General features: G+C 41.2%; 1 protein-coding gene across 1 annotated transcript in view; it reads right to left on the minus strand.

The window, feature by feature from the left end:
- LOC150083272 (sodium channel protein para-like) overlaps window positions 1-21,914 on the minus strand; it is a 1,345,866-nt gene that overhangs the window by 469,467 nt on the left and 854,485 nt on the right. The window contains exon 18 of the mRNA XM_090377950.1: window positions 6,395-6,569. Coding sequence (XP_090234076.1) covers window positions 6,395-6,569 — 175 coding nt within the window. The remainder of the gene's footprint in view (window positions 1-6,394; window positions 6,570-21,914) is intronic.

Here is a 21,914-nt window from a genome sequence, read left to right on the forward strand (position 1 = left end):
ACTGCAGTCATACATGAGGTGCTGCCAGCTCTCCAGCCCCCCTGCAAGTGCAAGTTGGATCAACCTGGATCTCAAGTAGAGACAGTTTGGCATTAATCGCTCCGTGTCCAGTTAAGCGGTACGTTACTTGTAGACCTGGGGAGAACCAGTTGGGTAAGGTTGGGTAGTTTTGTTCAATATTGGGTAGAAATTTCTTTGTGATCTCTCCCTTTTGAGAGTTGCTCCACCTTTCCTGCCATGCCTGCTGCAGGTGAGTTTGTATCCTCTTCTTTTCCACATTTCTGTTGCTGGTTAGGTCAATAGTGAACCCCAGAAAAGTCTGTGGGGTACCTTTGTCTAAGTAGTACAGTAGGCCGCGTTGTATGATTTCAAAGTCCAGCGGGAGAGTGCCTGCAAGCACTTGCAGGGTATGGGTGCTTACCATGCGGCAAGCACGAGTGATGGTTAGGAGGATGGATCTGTGAATTTGGTCTATGATACGTCTGTTTACTGCTGTTGTAGTTTTTTGAAACCATGCGCCGGATGCGTAGGTGATGATCGGAGTGAAGATAGTTTTGTAGAACACTTTGAGGACTCACTTTTTCAAGTCCCATTCTTTACGCATGAACCTGGCAACCATGGCTGCGTAGCATCTTATTTTTTACGGAGATATTTCAGATGGTCCTGAAATGACAGGTTTTGGTCCAATATCATGCCTAGGTATTTCAGTTGGTTGGAGAATTTGATTGTTTCCTGCCCAATTTTTATTTGCGGAGGCCGCCTAAGATCAAGGCGTCCCTTTAGTAGGATGGAGTTTGTTTTTGTGGGGGATATTTGGAGTTGATTTCGGTTTGCTCATTCTTGGAGAGTGGTCAGGGCCCGATTTGCGAGGACCTCTAATGTGGCTCTTGAGTTTGCCTGTATCGTCAGAATGAGATCGTCCGCAAATGCCTGAGATTGTACTTAATGGAGATCGATGTTAAGAAAGGTGTCCAAGACAATATTCCACAGTAGTGGGCCAAGGACCAAATCTTGAGGACAGCCCCGATGGACATGCCTGGAGAGTGTGCCATAGGGGGCGGTGACTTTTATGGTTCTGTTGCTTAGGTAACTTTTGATGGTGTTATAGAAGTTTTCTGGCATGTTGGCTTCGCGCAGCCTCGCCAGGATACTCGGCCACCAAAGTGAGTCGAACGCCTCAGCGAAGTCCACGGCTATCACTAGGAAGTACTTTGTATTATATCTGTTTACCATGGTCAGGAGGTGAGTTAAGGCGTCCACGGTGGAGGTTCCCCGTCTGAAGCCGAATTGGTTTGCTGAGGCCAGGCCTGCCTCATCATCATAGTAATGTTGGATCCGTGTGTAGAGTAGTCATTCAAATAGCTTACTGATAACTGTCAAAAGTGCAATGGGCCGGTAGGAGTCCGGAAGGTGTGGTGGGTTTGTTGGATTCTTTAGGATGAGTTTAACGTTTCCCATCTTCCAGGAAGTCGGGAAGGTACCTTCTCTGAGACAGAGGTTATATAGGTTTAATAGTAAGTTTGGAGCGTACTCTACCGTTTTTTTGATAATTTCGGGTTCCAGAAGGTCCGGTCCAGGGCATCTATTTCCCTTTATTAGGTCTGCTGCATTGCTGATCTCTTCCATGGTGAAAAGGTGTTCTTTTGTTGCCATTTGATGAGTCTCGTTGGCTTGGCAAACTTGGCTCTGTTCTGTTGTCATTGTTTGTATCTCTGAATGAAAGGCAGCCTCAAGGATATTGTTGATGGTGTGTTCCCAAGTGATAGTCGAGTATCCTTCAGGTGTTTTAGTGGCTTCAACTACTTCCCCTCTGGGGAGTTTGTTGGTGACGAGCTTGTATACAAGTCCCCAAGGGTCCTTGAGCGCCTGGCTTGCTGGAAGGCCTTTCTTCTTTCCTGTGCCTCCTTCCTGAGTCGCTGGAGGTTTTGATTCCACCAGGGCACTTCCCCTGGTGTTGGATTTTTCTTCCTGATGGCTGTGTCGCTGGCTTGTTTTATGATTTCAGTCATTTTAATTTGGAGGATTCTTGGGTTCTCGATACATTGGAATTCTCTCTGTCGTTGTTGTATGCTATTCCGTAGGGTGGTCTGGAAGAGTTCCCAGTCTGCCTTTACTATGGCATATCTATGGGTGGTTTGTCTATTCACAGGTACTGTGGCCAGTGGATTTGTTTAGACTGAACATAATGGTGCGATGATCAGACGTTGTCCAGGCCTCACGGATGGTCCAATTGGAAATGTTTTTGGCAGCATTCCTCATTGCCATGGTGACGTTTATAGTGGCCTCCCATAATGTGTTGCAGAATGTAGGCAGATTGTTGGGTAAGTTTAGTACAGTTAATGTTGAGGTTGCCAGAAACTCTTCCAACTTGGTCCCGTTTCTGGTACCCTGTCTATCTGGGGTATGGCTGTGCCACATTGGCGACCGGCAGTCAACGTCTGCTCCCACGATGATTTTTGCATTTGGGAGCATATCACTAGCCAGACTTAGGTACCTTAAGTTGATGTCCTCACCTGGACAGCAGTAAAGGGCTATGACATAAAACGTGCCCAAGGCTGTGGTGAGCTGGGCACATGCGGCCCAAGATGTGCATAGCTGAGTGATTTTGGTCACCGTTATATCTGGGTTTCTTACCAAGATCGCTGCCCATGGGGTGTTATCCCCCGTTTGGACTACTTTGTATGTTATGGGATAGCCCCTGACAGCCTTCATATGTACATATGGTTCTTGTAATATTACTACATCAATGTTTTCTTCTTCTGCCTTCTTGCGGATTTGGTCGGCAACCGCCTTGGCTCTATGTGCATTTATCCGCATGAATTTAACCTCTGTGATGTTATATTTTTTAGGATGTGTTCCCATAGTTGAGTCTTGATTGGAATAAACTTTTTGCTTTGAGGTATGTAGGACAGTGACCATCTCTGATTGAATGTGTGCTATCTAACTTTAAACTCTTGCAGTTTGCACAGGTTGGGTCGGTGTTTTTGTTTGGGCAGTCACGGAAGGCGTGACCTTTTGCCGAACAACGCTCGCATGTGGGAATTGTCTGGGTGCATGTGTGGGTTGTATGCCCAAATTTGCAGCACCTGTAGCATTTGGGCACAGTCACATGCTCCCGAAAGCAGTGACTGCCCCAGTTAACATAGATTCTGTTCTGGGTGCTTAAAGCTCTCCATGCCATGGGCGCAAGCTCAACAACCCAGTTCTGGCAGCTTCCGTCCCTTGACTTGGTTATGTACTTGGGCATCACTAGGTCTTCCTTATTCCTGTCCGGAAATATGGCCTGTAAATTTTTTTGGAATAGCTCCTCTGATAGTTTATCTGGGGTAAGGTCTTTGGCCAGGTCATATATTACGATTGAAGGGCCTCGTTTTTTTGGGCACAGCAGTGGTTAGTCCTAGTTCAGGTATTTTCGGATTTTCTATTATACTTTGTGCTTCCTCTCTTGTTTCCATTTCTATCAGTAGTCCGACGTTCCTTGTTTTCCTTACGGCCTTTATTCTTGTTGTCTTAAATTCTTCATTTAGGTTAGTCATTATTTGGGATTTAAGTTGTTCACTGGACTGGTTGTCGTGGGGTTTTGTTGGTTGTAGGACCACTAAGTGTGGTTGTTTAGGTAGGGTCTTTCTTTCGGGTTCGGGTGCTTTGCCAGCCACTATCGAGTCACTTTCTGGTGTCCTCAGCACTTGTGCATATGATGGAGCGAGCTGTAGCATTTGTTTGTCTCCATCCATGTTTTGTGCTTCCAATATTGCCTCTGCCTTCTGTAGTTGGACGAATGTGTTCATTAAGATGGCTTCGAGTTTATTCCATTGGTGTACGATTTCTGCTCGTAGTACGGACGTTATTCTGCTGCAGTTTTCCTTCATCAGATTTTCTAAGGCCGTTTGCAGCAGTAATGTTTGCTCTGGAACGGTTCCCTTTGGTAGTGTTGGATCGAGTTTAGCATTTTCTGAAGGCTTGGGTTGGTCATCTGTCCCTTCTGGGTGTTCATGCTGACCCTTTATTTGGCTGGTACTCTGGGTTTTCTGGTCAGATTTTGGTACTGTTCCATTTTTGTTTTTTCTTTTGGCAATTGGTCTATGATCCTCGGCCTCTTCCTGTCTCTCTTCAGTTTGGCTGAGGGTACCAATCTCAATGACTTCCGTGTCGTTTTCATGCATTTTATTTGTTTTTCCGGATAATCGGAATTGTCTGGTTTATCGAGGTGCTGCTGTTTTCCTACCCAGGTCTTTTCGGGAGTCGCTGAAAGATGCCTCAAACGAGTCGATATGTTAATTTGGAGAGGTACACTACTATGTGTGTGTTTTTCCTTCCCCCCACCGAAACACATTGGGGGGGGGAACAGCCGAGGGTAGAAATTCCCCTAGAACAATGGGAAATTTTTCCTTAGTGGTTTCTGAGGACGCTAAAGATGATGGTCAGATCAAAAGATCAAAAAAGTTGGGAAATGCACGAAAGAGAAGTTCCACTTCACCATGAAAGTTTATGGCAGGGGGGGGGGCGGTCACTGAACGCATAGTTTGCAATTAAAGGTTAACTCAGTCACAAGAAAGTTGGGGCTCTCGTTCAGCCCAGGGTACACACTAGTGGAGGGATCCTTCCCCAGTCAAGGGCCAGATCCTAGCGCGGCAGCCGCATTATACCGGAGCACTTCTCTATTTTCCCTTCACGAGCCACATGGTGACCATACAGTCTTGCAAACAAAGGAAAACAGAGAATAACGCTAGTATCTGGCATAAATCCCAATAGAATAGCAAAAGTTTCTCACCAAGGCACTCCAATAAGGTTAGTCTTCTTGTGGAAATACATTGTAGCACTTACACTGTTGATTAAACACATTTTTTTTTTTTCCTAATTTCCAATGTTCAGTTAGAAGTAATGTCACGAAATCTCCTTAGGCACTGTAATCGGCTGATACGTATTTTCCTGAAGTAAACAATATTCCCTGTGGGAACGGGGTTATTCTTCAAAGGGATAGTGAAATGAAGGTCAATCTCTGTTGCAGGTGCAAGAACGTAGAGTGTCTTCGTTCACACGTTAACCCTTCAGGCATTTATTCCAATTGATATTGTACATTGCAGGCTTATCATGTTGAAGGAATGCGAACTTCCGTATAGAGAATTTAGAAACAAATATGGATATAAAAAATTACCTGATCATACTAGACATCAGAAGGCACTTGAATTGGATCATGCATGACATCTCGATTCTATCAGTATAAAAATTCTATACTATGGAGTAAGAGATCACCACTTAAAAACACAATAATGCAGAGCACTGATTTAACCAGCCGCACGCACCTGTAAAAGTCGACTCAACTTCGGAGCCCGGGGAAGTGGATAGTTCAAGTGCACGGATAAACTGAACCAATCACACTCCGGTATGACAACACACTTCGCCATACACTTTTTGGCCAACACGCCAGGTGTTAGAAGACAAGTTTGTTCTTCCCTGCCCTTCTTACAGCCCTGATCTCACACCTTGTGATTTCCACTTCTTCCCAGTCATGAAGCAGAACTCGAAAGGCAACTGTTATGAAGGTGACAATGCAGTGAAGCAGTGATCATAAACAGCGACTCTGAATTGCTCGTTGATGGAACGAAAAAATGGTTTTATGTTGGGAGAAACATATTGCACTGGGGGGAGAGATTATATTTTTAAAAAAAATCTACTGAAAGAGGACATTCTGGAGATTTGTTTCTTTTTTTTAATTTTAAAAATATCTCAATTGGTTACTGAGTTATGAGTCAACAGGCAAAACTTATCAGCCTAATCTTATATATTGAATGCATAACTGTTTTTCTTAGACACCCTTGGACTTGATACACCATGGCCTTAGTCACTCATGTGCCATAAAAGCCAAAATTACTCACCCACTCTTGGGTGCCTTATCAAGATTACTAATCTTTCAATTCTCATTCAGATTTTCATGTTGAGCATACAGACTGTTAGTACTAATCTTTTTTTTTTGGAGAATTTATCCCATTTGTCTGGCTAAATTGACACTGCTGACAACAACAGCGGTACTCAAGGACTGCCCCTAACAGTGAAATTTCCTTGCCTTATCAATGAGCTCATATGATGCAACTTCAACCAATTTTTTCAATAGCTCTTTTGCTCTCTTTGGAAATGAGATTACTATGACAGTCCTGAATGTTGTGTGTGTGTGCGTGTGTATTTTGTTGCTTATCTTTACACTGTGTGCATATGCACATTGGGGATTGGGGAGTTCAGCAAAAATTCTGCATTCTTCACCTCTTCAAGCACGACTTAACTGTACCACTTCACCAGTACCCTGATTACAATTCATCACAATACAATTAACTGAAATATTAACTACTGATAAAAAATTATTACAGATAAATAATAACAGTGCTAATAAATTACTCACCACTAAGTTACCAATGACTACTGTTGCCAGGAAGAAAGGAATACATGGCCATCCTGAAACCAGCATGCAATCCCACATTGATTCTATCCATTCGCCACATAAAACTCTAAACACTATCATGAAGGAATGCATAAAATCCCTAAAGTGCCAGCGGGGTACAACCTCATTAGGAAATCTGAAAAGTGAATATAAACAATTAGAAGTGAATTATATTAGAAATATAGTAATATAATTGTAATGTATTTTTATTCTCAGTCCTGATCACCATCTAAAAAAATAGAAATTTATATTTTGATATGTAAAAACCAAGATATTGAATTTCCCTTTCCATCAGGGTTGCCAATCTTTGAAAAAGATGTTTTATGGACATTTTGGAAAAACTTTTTTTACAAACAGGACATGTAGCTGTAAAGTTTTAACACCAAAATAGTAACAACATAAAAAAATTAGCTGACTTTAAAAGTTTATATATTCTTATAAGCACTGCAAGTTACAGTAGAGTTTCCTGTGGTCTTATTTGTACACTTGTATTATTACTAAAATGGCCCCAGTATAAGCAGTTGGGAAGCTTGTGAGCTGTCAAGTACCTTATTAACGTTTTTTTTTTTTCCCCCATTGGTTCTCACATAAACTATTGCCCTGGTACAAACATTCTTAGATTTGCAATGGAAACTGTATATTAGAAAAACAGTCCAAAAGTCAGACATTTCCAGAGGTGTATCAACTATTAAAAAAATTAATATATATTAATTGATAGTTAGAAAATGAATTTTATCATTATTTTGAATTTTTTAATTATTTATATAACTGTTTTAGTGAATTTATTAACATAAAAATACATCCTATAATAATATGTTTTCATCATTTATTAACATGAAAATATATCCTATAATAATATGTTTTCATCATTTTGGTAACTTAATGATTCATCACCTTTTGATTTTTTCATTTGAAAATCAATGTCATGAAACTGTTTAGTATTAATATTAATAGTAGAAAATTATGCAAGGAAGTAAGCATCATTAAAAAAAAATAAAATAATCAATAAAAAAAATATGACCAACCTCACTTGTCAATTCCCTCTAGTAAATAGTCTAATTCACTGATACATTTATTAACATTGCCTACTTTCACAACACCAGATGAAAATTTGTTACAAGTCAATTACCCTTTGGCTAAAAGCAAATTTCTTACATCTATTCTGCAACCACCCTTTTTCAATTTAAGTTTATATTCCCTTCTTTGTGTTCTCTAAGAAAAGGTAAAGATGCCATCAGCATTTGATTACTCATTCCATCCAAAGCCTTAAATCAGATTTCCTCAAAGTTTAGTTTAGTTTCCAGTTGCTGCAGTATGCATAACTGAAGCCTTTCTTGGAAAAGTACCCTTTTGTTTCCTTTAATCTTGTTGCCTTTCTCTGCACTTGCTCATTTTAGGAAGAATGTGTATCCAACAGATCCACATTCTTCCTAAGATGAGTCATCCAAGCATGCATGCAGTGCTCAAAGTGCAGCCTAACCATTGTGTCATACAATAGAATAATCACCTCCTTATCCCTGCTAACAAAATTCCTGTATTTTGTTGACAAAATCTCATTGGCTGTCCTAGCGGTCTATCTATCTGCGCTATTCACAGAATTTTATGTGTGAATGCACAAGTAACACAAGGTCTTTTTCATTCTTCACTATGCCTGACTGGGGCAGCAACGTGAACACGTCCCACACAATCTAAAATCACCAATTGAAATTAATTTTGCCCAACATTTTGGACTTCTCCTAGCGCTTCCCGCGATGCATACGCAATTTTTTTTTTTTTTTTTTTTTTTTTTTTTTAGGTCCTAGCCACTGAAATCTCAGGAAATTAGGTGGCAGGACCTGCCAGAGTGAACTATATACTAGTGAGTACCTGGTCTGCTTCCACGGGGCGAAAGTGGGACAACGTCGGGCCTCAGTAGGGGTCTGGCAGCTAAATGACCAGAAAAACAATGGTACAAGGCATCACATATATACAAAGTCCATACACTTTTAAATCTCTGGCTTTTCCAGTCAACTGGTTCACCCACAATGTAAACTATGCGGAGATGGGGGAAACCCCTGGTGCTGCTTGACCCTAAACACACTTTACGCCTGACTGGTCATGGTGCCATCAAAGGAAACTAATTACCCTAGGCTTGACTGACAACCTGCTATGCTCCTGTGGCCTCCTGGAAACACATAATGTACCACTGCCCACTATATGAAGACCTCTGCTGTATACTGATCGCAACCATCCATTTCAACCCGAAGGACCAGGAGCACTGTCATCTGGAATCAAAAGAAACGTATAATGCCTTTTACAAAATTCGCCAAGGACCTCTTTGAGAGATGAAGAACAAGACTACCACTATAACATCGACTCTCCCAAAGAAAGTATCACCACTCATATGTCAAAGGAACTGACCAGATCAACCTGACCAGTGGAAATCAACCACAAATGGGATCTTCTCCCAAAACCTAAACTGGACCAAACATCAAAATAAAAGAAACCACTCTGGCATGGCCTCCCACTGCATCATTTAGGTTTTGCATCACTGAGCCTTCATGACTATGAACCTTAGACGGGACTCCTTCCATGAACGCCCCTAACAACTTGGAAACCAAGACTAGGATGCTGTCCTAGTCGTGATGACCTACTGGCTGTCAACTGGCAGCTGCTGTCAATGCGCCATACAGGTGAACTGAGCCGGCTCCCTTGCTGGCCACTATTCCTGAAATTTACTCTGCCAGAGTAAATCTTAAACTACTGGGTACCTGGTCTGCCTCCACGGGCCGAAAGTGGGGTAATGTCAGGCCTCAGCAGGGTTTGGCAGCAAAATGGCCAGAGGAACAACAGTACATGACACTACACACCACAATATCTACACACTTTTAAATCTCTAGCTTTTACAGCATACTGTATCATCTGACAAGGTAAATTACGCAGAGCTTGGGGAAACCCCAGGTGCCATTTGACCCTAAATACACTTTATCCCTGGAGGGCAATAACAAGACAATCTAGAGTGTTCATCAACTGGGGCTCTCACCAGTATAAAGAACACATAGTGGTCCCAAAATGCTTTAAGCACTGCTGCTGCTGGTTTGGGCACATGACTCTTACGTGTCCAGGCAGTGACTTGTGGCCACTGTGCTGAGAAGTGGCACAACTTTGAGAACTGCCCAAACAAGGACAAAGCCCAACCTGCACCAACTGCAAGAGTCAGAAGCTTCCTCATTCCCATTCTATCCATGACAACGAGTGTCTTGTTTACCTTAAAGCAAAGAGCGCTCAACGACAAAGGATCTATTATGGGGACTTTGCCTAAATGATTCAATACCAAAGCCATAAAATTCTTACAAATAAATGCACAGTGGGCCACTGCAGTTGTAGGCTAGTTAAGACAAAAGACAGAAGAGGAAAATTACAGTGTCTTGCTAGAACAGGAACCCTACACCTGCGTTAACAGTTTGTGGATACCCTTAGATGCCAGATAACCCTGAAACAATGCGCCTTCCAGAGAGCCAGGCAATCATGGCCCCAGGGCCGTGCGGTAGATTTTCTCAGTATGATGCAAGTCTTTGAAATGCCGCCCCTTAATGGTTCAAATTGTATTTTGATTTCTCTGCTTATGCTGTCCCCTTATGGTGCCGCCTGATGCGGCCGCCTCTCTGTATCATAGCACGGCACGGCCCTGCATGGCCCCCTCCTCAAGTTGAAGCAGCAATATAGGGAAACCACAAGCACCTACACAGCAATGAGTAGGCAAGGAAGAAAGCTGTCCTGGGAGCACCTGGCTTCCACAATGGGCAACTCGGATCCATGGGGTGAGCACAACAAACAAGCTACCCAGAGGAGAAGTGACACCATCCACAATAACCCCCCCAAGGGGAAATGACCAAAAGCTGTCAGGAGTCAATCAATAACATCCTAAATGCTACCTTCAAAACCCTGTACTGTCAAAACACCTCAGAACAACAGCTACTCTGCCACGATAATGACAGGTACATATCCGCTCTGACAGAAGAACCAATCACCTCCCCCCCCCCCAGAACTTTCAATAGCAATCAACAAAATAAGAAGCAAGCGCTCTCTGGGAATGGACGTGCTTGAACTGGAGATTGTCAAGAAAGTGACAGAATTTACCCCAATCCTGCTTCTCAACCTCTATAACCATTGTCTCCACAATGGCTTGTTCCCAACTGGCTGGAAGATGGCCAGTATCAAGCTGATTCTTAAAAACTCTTCAAAACCACCACACCAGCCTGACCCCTACAAACCCATAGCACTCCTTTCAGTACTCAGCAAGGTGCTGGAGCTACTGCTCTGACCCAGAATTGAAGCCCACTATGCCTCGGCACACCTCTCTGCCCAAAACCAATTCAGATTCAATCCACAAAAATCAACCATAGCCACATTGTAAAATATTATAAGCTCAGCTGACATCTGTCAACACAAATATCTTCTTGTAATCTCAATTGACTTTGTGGGGGCCTTCGAAAGGAAACCTGCCAGAAAACCACTATGACTGCCTTAGGAGCTATCTCAGTGACAGAATGATTGTTGTCCAGGTTTCCATATCACAGGATGGAACGACAGATATACCGGGGCTGTCCACAGGGCTCTGTGCTCGGCCTGCTTCTCTGGAATTTTGGATGAGTTCCTTTCCATGGACCTGGGGAGCATCTGGATGCAGGCCTACGCGGACGACCTATCCCTGTCCTCACTGCTGACTCTAGAGCACAATTGGAAAATCATGCAAATAGGGCCCTCAGAACCCTCTAGGGAATCAATTCCATTAAAGGGATACTTAACCCCAACGAGACCGCCACAAATCAAAGTGTACAACAGGACAATCAGGCTAACAACAGAAATGAAGTACCTAGGAGTCATTTTGGATAGGAACCTCTCCTTTGTGCCTCACTGCTCTATGTCCAATCCAAAATAAAAAAATATATATATTATATGCAGCTATGGTGACCAGAGTGACATGCTGAGATTGGGATTTGAGGTGCACCCTAGCACTCCTCTACAAGGCAGTCTTCACCCCAGCTGTCACGTATGCCTCTGGCATGTGGTTTAGAAAAGCGTCCACAGCGGTAAATCGACGGAGATTGGACATTATTCAACGACCAATCCTCCTGACAATAACACGGGCGTGCAACACTGTTTCAATGCATGCACTACAAGTGATAGCAGGAGCCTTGCCCTTTGACCTTGAAGTGGCTTGCACTGGTATGCTATACCAGCTGAGCCTTGGGAAAACCACCACCTACAGGGATCACGTCACAGACCCAGACAACAACTGTTCTATTGATAACAGACGGTTATAAATCTACCTGCAAGCCATCTGGCAACAGCGCTGGGTGAACTCCACAAAAGGAGACATTACATGGAAATTCTTGCCATATATCCACAATATCCCCCATCACGGTTCTCCCCAGGCTGGTACACCATTTACCTCCTCACAGAACATGGTGCAATCTGCAGCAAACTGGCCATTTGGGAATAGTAGATAATACACTGTGCACATGTGGTTCCCCTGAAACATGGGACCACCTGATGCACGAATGCGAGCTATATGAAGACTTCCGTGGCCTCCTCATAACCCAACTACACTTCATCCCAAAAAATCAGGAACAGTACCTCCTACAGAATGAAGAATCATACAGAGCTTTCTCCAAATATGCTCAGTCTTGTCTCTTTGCCATTCATATGACCCTCCCACACCCTGCCAAACACAACCAAGCGGATCCAACATAGCTGCAACCCTACTGATTCCACCATCAACATGTGACAACAAGCTCTGACACCCCTGACTACCAAGAGACTAATGGACGGTATCTCAACCACTCAGACCCAATATAGCCACAACCTCGCAGATATTACTACCATCAAGTGACCACAAAGCATTGACCATCCCTAAATCCATCAACCACCAAGAGATAACTGGATGGAAAATATGCATCCCAACTGTGACTAAACTGATGCACAAAGACCACCTGATGCACAAAAATCCTGCTCCCATGGGTGACTTCCTGAATCCTGGATGAGATTAGCACAACAACAAAGACTCAGCACAGCTGTGCTGTTGGCCATCTTGGCTCTCCAAACCACGCTCTCTTGAGTGGTCCTATCTTCCCTTACCCCAGCAGTGGGGGAAATGGACCGTATCTCACCTCTCGCTCCCTCTCTTCTTCCTTTCCTGGTGGGCCATGGGCCTGTCCCACTGACCCTTGATACTTGATACTCTGGGGCTGTCTTCCCTATTGTCCTCACACTGCTGTGGTTCATCCTCCAGTCTTCAGTCTCCCTTCCCTCTCTAGCTATCTCATGACTAGCATTTGACACTTGTCAAAACTACACAAGCCCCATACTCAAAATTTTTAACTCTACCCTGCATAACTTATATCTCTTTCGGCATGACCAAATTTCTAGCATTTCTCCTCCTCTTTTTTTTTTTAGGTCCTAGCTACTGAAATCTCAGGAATTAGTTGGCAGGACCTGCCAGAATAAATATCTAAATACTGGTGTACCTGGTCTGCCTCCACGAGGTATAGTGTGGGCAACGGTGGGTCCCATTAGGGGCCCAATGACTAAAAGTTCAAATGAACAATGGTACAAAACATTACACAACACAATATCCATACACTTTTAAACCTCTGGCCTCTACAGTGTTCTGTATCACACCACAATGTATACTATGCGAAGATGGAGGGACCCCTGGTGCCGTTAGACACTAGATACACTACACCCTCGGTGGTTCGGCAATATGCAGTACCTTACATATCTCAAATTGGCAATTCTCATACCATCTGCCTAATTTTTCTACAATAGAATACCTTGATTACTCTCAGTAAACACCCTGTCAACCTTTGCAGATTGCAAAGGTGATTTATCATCTGCAAACAAAGACATCAAATCTGATATACTTTATCAATATCATTAATAAATAATGAAAACAACAATTGGTTTGGCTATGAACTGTGGGGGACCCCACTAATAACATCAGTCCAAGAAGAGTAGTATCCATTGATAACCACTCTGTTATCTACTCAACCAGGATTTTCCATAGCAGTAAGCACTTAATGTCACATTGCTCCAAGTTGTGGAGTCTTTTATGTAGAACAGTATCAAAAGCTTTTTTTGGAATTGAAGCACATAAATGTCAAAATTATTTTTTCATTCACTTCCTTTGTTATTTTGTTGTAGCATCCAATCAGATTGATCAGCCAAGATTGCCCCTAACAAATCGAGACTGTGACTGCTTTATTACTGCATTTCTGTCTATGTGGTTCTGAATTACTTCTTTAACCAGTGACTCCATTATTTTTGCTGGAACAGAAGTTGCATGAGCCAAGCCACAGAATTCTCCCATGAATCCAAGAATGCTCTCATTAACTAGTTAAAGGTTTGCTGACCTCTTCTGCTACTTCTCTTAAATATACAGCCACTCCCCGACTTATGTAAGGGTTGCTTTCCACGGAACTCTACATAAATCAGAATTTTCATAAGTCGGAATTTCCCTAAATGCTTAAGTGGCACTCGCAAATTTGATTTGAATTTTTTGATTGAAGCAAAAAATAAATGTTTTACGAACATGTAAATAGAATTATTTATTCAATTTTTTATCTCATGCACAGGAAATATTACAAACTTATACAAAATTACAAAAATTTTAAAATTATAAAATTACAAAATGAGAGAGGAGACAGGCATAACATCAGCAAGTTTTACCTTTCGAGCATCGTTGCCAGAATTAACTCTCCAGCTGATAAGCATGCTGCTGTGGAAGTTGAGGGCTGTGGAGATTTAGAAGGGGTTTTTTCCAAAACATCACAAAATTTCTCTGCAGCTGCAGAATCGGCACTGGAAACTTCGTTGCATACTTTAATGTTTCGGAAACCAGTGTGATGCTTGAACCTATTAAACTACCCATTGCTTGCAGCGAACTTGACTTGGGGTTTGCCGTACTTATCCATAATGTCTTCATAAATACTTCTTGCTTATGCTTGAATAGCCATTGGACTCAGGGGCACTCGCTTCTGAATCTGATTTTCCATCCATATTATTAATAGCTTTTCCATCTTTGATATAGCATCTGAATGCTGTTTTGTTGATCCTTTAACATGTTCTTTTATATGTGCACTGTCCCTTAAAATAGTACAGTTCGACCATCACTAATCTGGCCACTAGTAATCCGGTTGCACTGCTAATTCGGACATAATTTCCGCGAATGTAATTTCAAATTTCCCAGGTCGGTACACCGACCTGCCGCTACTTTTTTGATGGCGTTGGTTGCAGCATCAGCTGTTGGTGAAAACTCGTAAACATTGGTAAACCATTCCCACTTGTTTTTGTGCATTTATTATTATAACCTACATATATTTAGCCCCATCGATGGTTCCAATGCATAAAGGAAGTGCCTCTCATGGTGTAAAGCACAAACACCGTACTTTGTCCATAACAGATAAAATTTAACTTCGGAAAAAACTCAACAGCAGTGTGTCTGTGAGAAGTTTAACTCTGCTTAATTGTAAATTCCAGCAATTTCTCTCAGTTCGTCTTATCTTAGTAATTTTCTTTTAGACATTCCTTTTTAGATTTTTTTTACAACACTTGTGGAAAAACAACACAATATGATGGATAATACAGGCCACTGACGAACTTGTTTTCACAAAATCTCTAACAATACTGACAAACTTATTGCAATGTTTGAGAGTTTATTTTATCATAATTAGTTTTATTGCAGTGCTCACCACGCGTGCAATAAACTAATCACAAGAGCTTCATATGTATGCCATAATAGCATCACACGTATGTGGCTGACATGGCTTCTCAAGAAATAAAGTAACCAACATATGTGGCTACATTGGCCACATATATGCGACAAAAAAAAAGACCTTTTTTTATATTTTAAGCGAAAATACGACAACACCGACATTACAATATTTATTTTAGAATTACTAATCAAATTATTTCCTAAATATTTTTTGGGCCCTGGGGAATTTTTTTCTTAAACTAGTTTGGCAGTCAACGTGTTAAAGGTAGGAGCTGATTAGCTGTTGGGTAAAATGTATATGCTAAAATAACCACTGGTGATCCAGCAAACTCACTAATCCGGCACCCCACAGGTTCCAACACTGCCGGATTAGTGATGGTCGACCTGTATTCACTGTTGAAGCAGCAAGACTTAATTCCGTGCAATAGATGACAAACTTGGACCTGCTTCGTAATTCTTAATTAATCATCTTCATTTCTAAATCAATTTTGTTTCGTTTCCTAGCACTGCTGGCACTTGCACTTTTCATTGGTCCCTTTCCCTTCATCATTGTAATAAGTAAATAGGAATGAAGAGAAGATTCTGAAATTTTATTTATGTTTTTTATATGACTGAAGATTTCAGCGAAGGGAAACTCACTTCACCATAATACCATAACATAAAAACCCACAGAATTCCAGTTACCAGTATTATCGAAAATGCAATAAGATTGATTGTGCTAATAGAAAAGCCCAATAAACCAGAAAGTGCAAATTGTTTTTATTGTTTTATTGATGAAATGTGTTTTAGAAAAATATCACAAAGGCATTCAAAACTGATTCTTATAAAAGAACATACGATAACGATGAAAGTGTAGTGCAATTTCCATTATAAAAATGACCTTTTAGAGAGATAAATAGCTTAGTTATATAGTGAAAATTTCAACTTCTGAGGTCTTGGAATGAATTACCAAAAAAAAAACATGTTCACATTATGATATTTTCACGATGCCTCTATTTATTCCTACTGGATGCAAAATATGTTTCTAAAATTTTTTTAAGTTTGCACCGGCCGGCAAAAACTTATGTAAAGTTGAATTTCTGTAAGTTGAGTATTATGTAAGTCGGGGAGTGGCTGTAATTGGATACATCTCATATTCCCCACAGGTTCCTTATTTATATTTATCTTCAAAATTTTCTTTAAATTAAAACAATTCCCTTCAGCTCCTTGTTAGAAATCATTCAGCTCCCTGTTAGAATTTGATATACTTCTGGCATTCTCACTGCTAAAAATTCCTCTTACGTGAACACAGATACAAAATATCCATACAGTTTGTCAGCAACCTGAGCAGGATCAGGTGGATATCTGGTGGACCAATGTGATTCATCCCTTTGCTTATAGTGTTTACATAAGTAAAGAAGTGTTTGCTACTTTTCTTTTCATTCTTTGCCACAGATTCCTAGTAACCTGCCTTAGCTTGTGTAACCTACTTTGTGGCCTGATTGCACACTAATTTATACCTACTGTAGGATTCTGTATTTTCTGAAAATTTATAAGCATTCCATGTTTTTTTTTTCTCTGCTACTAGTCTTGTCAGTTCAATCTGACATCCATTTAGTTCTAAACCACGAACAATACTTGCTTAACAAATAAAGAAGATGTGGAGAAAAAGTCACAAGTTATGGTTAAATTTGAAAGTGTCTGCAATTCTGTCAAGACAAGATAGATGGGAGCCTTTTCAACCACTTTGACCTCTAATAGACTGTGCAAGAGTCATGGAATAGAATTTTTCCCAGCATGGTCTGTGCCTGTTAGAAGGGAGGGACTAGTACTTCAGGGATGGGATAAACTTAAAAAGAAAGGGTGCAAAAAATATTTGCTGATGCTATCAAGGCACTGTTAGGTAGGTCAAAAAAATGCTAGCTTGGTGGGGGGAGAGGGAATGCACAGATTAATAGATTAACAATAGTTGCAGGCAGAGGTGAAAGTGATTCTTGCACTTCTACTATTGGAACATGCAACAGTCTGGAAAGCAAGCTGCTAGGAATTTTAAGGCCTGCTGTGGGTCATCATGGAACAAGAAAATACATTGGCTGTATTAGAATAACTAAGAGTAAGAACAGGTACATGTATACAAGGTCCTTGAGGTTGTCACAGATATTCTTTCAGATATGCCAGACAAACTGTACTTGCTACCTGGGAGTCTAAAATGCTGATGGAACTGATATTCGGGTGACACTCAAGCCAAGTGGACCCAATTTCGGCAAAGTCCCGATGGTCTGTGACAGCCACATCCTCTGCTTACACATTCACGATGGTGGGACTGGGTATAACTTCCATGTACAAGCACACGGTGGGTGACCACTCAGGTGTGAACCAACATAAGCAGGGGTCGAGGTGTGGAGCGAACATCACATGGAGGAATGCTGCGCCTCTGTGTTACCAGGCAGTACTAGGTGGTAGATGACTCTCGTCAACCGGTGTAATACCACCACTTTGCTTATTATAGGCTTGAAGTGGTGGAACCCATGTTTAGTCTCCAGAGCCAAGTTCCGGTCAACCCTTCCCCATCTCTTCCATTATGCAGTATGATTGATGACTTTTGAGGTTATGATGAACATCGTGGCGAGATCCAATCTTCCTTACATTTCGAGGGTACAGCTCTAAAACAGTGTTCGCAGACCGGCCGATAGTTAGTACACCGGACCGAACTTATTGGTAACTCTTTAGGAGGCTTCCGAATCAGCTAGTGTATAATCTTGCTACCTCTACTCTGCCAGATAGTGACTAGAGGGAGTCTGAGTAGTATGTATGCAGGAGGAATTGTCAAGGCCACATTATGTCAAGGATCTGAATATATTCTTACCATGTGTGCATGCTATACAAAAATTTCATTAGTTCATACAGCATATCCCACCCAGTTTTTCTTACTATTGAATACACCATGAATTATCAAACTAATAGAGTAAGCTTATCTGCAAAAAAAGATCTAAACCTCCCAAACACTTAAACATTTCACAAATATATGTAGTCTTAATTCTAATCTCAACGATGTCCATTTCCACTTGCAGTCTGCCAAACCCCATGTACTTTTTCTGACAGAATCTCAGTTAACGGTTGATTCAACTATTGCTCATCTTACTTGCCCAAATTATTCACTGTATGAATCCTTTCGCCTCAAAGGTGGTACTTGTGCATATGTCCATTCCGATATTCCCTGTCAGAGACTTGGCAATTTGGAATCTCCTCTCTTCGATCTTCTCTGGCTTAAAATTTTTCTACCTCATTGTGTCAAATTCATCTGTTTTCTCTATCATTCTTGCAACTCCACTAATCACTTGGAGCTCTTTGACTTATTCTCTTTGCAGCTTGACTTTCTCCAGTCCAACTTTCCTAACAGTGAGGTAATTTTCCTTGGTGATTTTAATGTTCACAACTCCAGCTAGCTTCCGTTTTCTAGTCACATTGACCCAGCTGGTCAAGATTCTGAGGCTTTTGCAATTACTAATGACCTTACACAGATTGTTCATTTACCTACAAGAATACCGGACAATCCTAACCATACAGCCAAAATGCTTGATCTTTTTCTCACAAACAACCCTTCTAAGTACATGGTCGAAGTGAGAGGTCCTTTAGGCACCTCAGATCACAACATGGTGATTGTCGCTTCTCCAATGGAGCCTTTATCTCATGGCTATTCCCAACCTCGTATTGTCTGGAATTACAATAATGCAAAATGGGATGACCTTCAAGTTTTCTTTTCTTCTTTTCCTTGGTCAGATTACTGTTTCAAAACTTCTGATGTCAACGTCTGCTCAGATCATGTCAGTGAAATTATTCTTGCAAGAATGGAATCCTTTATCTCACACTCCACTTTAAAATCTCATCCTTTATCTAAACCTTGGTTTTCCAATAAATGTGCTAAGGCTGCTCAAGAGAAGAATGTTGCATATCGTAACTGGCTTGTTTCTAATTCTTCAGTTTCATTTTCTGCTTACACCAAAGCTCGCAACAATTGTAAAGCAGTTATTAATCAGTCCAAACTAGAGTTTGACAGGCTAAGAGTAGAAAACTTGCTTCTTGCCCTAATGGTAGCCGAGCATTCTGGTTTCTTCCCAAAGCTATTGGTGGCAACTTTTGCCCATTTCTGCTCCCACCTCTGTCCAAACCAGATGGTTCTGTTGTCACTTCAGCCAAGGATACAGCTGACCTGCTAGCATCCCATTTTTCTTCCAACTCATGTATTAACGAACTTGGTAAAACACCTCCCACCATTCCCAACTCGCTCCATTCAATGCCTCCTGTAGTCTTCCATCAAAAGTAGGTCAGAAGGATTTTGACGAATCTTGATGCTAAGAAAGCTCCAGTTCCCAAAGGTATTTCTCCACTTGTTCTCCAAACCTATGCTCCTGAACTTACTCCTGTTCTTTGCCGCCTTTTTTCACTTTTTTAATCCAAAGGTGTTTTTCCCTCTGCTTGTAAATTTGCTCATATCCAGCCAGTTCCGAAAAAGGGGTGACAAATCCCTCCCATCCAATTATCTTCCCATTGCAATTACTTCTACTCTTTCTAAAGTAATGGAGAAATCAATTAACCACCAACTCTTAAACTACCTAAAATCCTTCCATCTCAACGATCGCCAGTATGAATTCCATCTGTGGTGATCCACTGGTGATATTCTGGCTTATGTTACCCATTTATGGAATAATTAATGGAAAGTTTGGCGAAACACCAGCAGTTACTCTTGACATCTCAAAGGCTTTTGATCGTGTTTGGCATAAAGGTCTTCTAAACAAGCTCCCATCTTATGGTTTGCCAACTGTTTTTTGTAATTGGTTATCCAGTTTTCTCTCTGATCACTCACTGAGGGTGATGGTAGATGACTCTCTGTCTTCTAACTTCTCCACTAATGCCGGTGTCCCCCAAGTTTCAGTTCTTTCCCCTACTCTTTTCCTCTTGTATATTAATGACCTTCTTCCATTGACTGGAAATCCTATCCATAGTTTTGCCAATGATAGCACATTGCATTCCACTTTCCATTTTGAGAAACCTTGTTCTTCTCAATCAGCTTCAGCTTCTCGAAAAACTGCTAAAAATTCCTTAAATGCCGATCTGATAATTCTCCAGTGGGGCAAAGATAACTTAGTTGATTTCAATCCTTCTAAAACTCAGACTTGTCTTATATCTCACAGAAAGGATTCTTCTGCTCCTATGCTTATCTTTGGTGACACTCCGATTTCTAGGCAAAATGATATATCTCTTTTGGGGATTACCCTGACTTCTAATCTCTCTTGGCACAATCACATTACAAATTTGCTTGCTCTGCATCTAAAAAACTTTGTTTTCTCTTTTGCTCTCGGCATTACTTTTCTTCCAAACAGCTCTGTACAAATCGCAAATCCGCCCTACCATGGAATATTGTTCACACATCTGGGGCGGTGCCACCAAAACCTTTCTCAGGCTTCTTGATTCCATTCAGAAGAAGGCAGTTAAGTTAATTAATGATTCATCTCTAACAGAGTCGCTCCACTCTCTGTCTCATAGGCATACTGTTTCTGCTGCATGTTTCTTCTACAGATATTACCATGGGCACTGTTCTTCTGAATTGGCTTCTATAATTCCTGCTTTCTCTTTCAAAACAGTCCAAACATGTGCCGCCACCAGCCAACATCCATTTACTGTCCAATTTCAAACTCACAGAACCAACTTTTCACCTTCCTCGTTTATTCATTCAACTGCTGTTTTCTGGAACAACCTTCTTTCATATGTATTTCCTGAAAATTAGTCTACAGAAGTTCAATCCAATGTCAAGAAATATCTTCTTTCGTCATCTCAACCTCCAACCCAAGCACAGTACTAAGTACTATAAGTTCTAATACCACTAGTGTTTGGGGTTTACATAAAAAAAAAAAAAAAAAAAAACTTGCATCTACACGAATCCCAGGAGCATAGTAAATAAATTTGATGTATTTGAAGTTCTGTTCACATCATCAAATGAAGATGTTTTGAGGATATCAGTAACATGGTGTCTCTCATATATAAGGGGATGCAGAATTTGAAAATGAGGAGTACAATATATACAGAAAGGAATGACAGAAGCTTTTTGTTCCAATTAAGAAATACTGTTCACGGTTTAGGCCTAAATGGATGGCAGATGAACTAGTGAGACTCATGTCAGAGAAGAAAAATGCAAAGAGTTCTTTACTTATGTAAACTCTAGAAGGAAGGGGATAAATCAGATTGGTCCACTTGATATCGATGCTTCACCTGTTGATGATTCTGCTCAGGTAGCTATCAATCTAAATGAATATTTTGCATTGACATTCACATATATGAGGAGTTATTCAGGGAGGGGAATGCCAGAGGTGTATTCAACTCTGGCAGTAAGCTAGATAATCTTGTAATAACTGAGAGTAAAGTGGAGGAGAAATTGTTCAAGATAAACACAAGAAAGGCACCTGGGGTGGAAGGAATCTATGCAGTTTTATTAAAGGAGGCAGCAAAGGAAGTAAGCAAAGCCTTAGCCATAATTATGAGATCTTCCCTGGACTCCGGGGAGGTACCCATGGACTGGAGATATGCAAATGTGACCCCAATCCACAAAGGAGGATCAAAGGGAGACACAGGTAATTACAGCCCTGTAAGTTTAACTTCTGTTCCAGGGAAATTAATGGAGGCACTGGTTAAAGAAGCATTGCAGGATCATCTAGACAAGACTTCAGTTATAGCTCGGACACAGCATGGGTT

This window comes from Mastigoproctus giganteus, chromosome 7 (genome assembly GCF_048544385.1).
Source record: "Mastigoproctus giganteus isolate SK-2022 chromosome 7, ASM4854438v1, whole genome shotgun sequence".
Lineage (NCBI taxonomy): Eukaryota > Metazoa > Arthropoda > Arachnida > Uropygi > Thelyphonidae > Mastigoproctus > Mastigoproctus giganteus.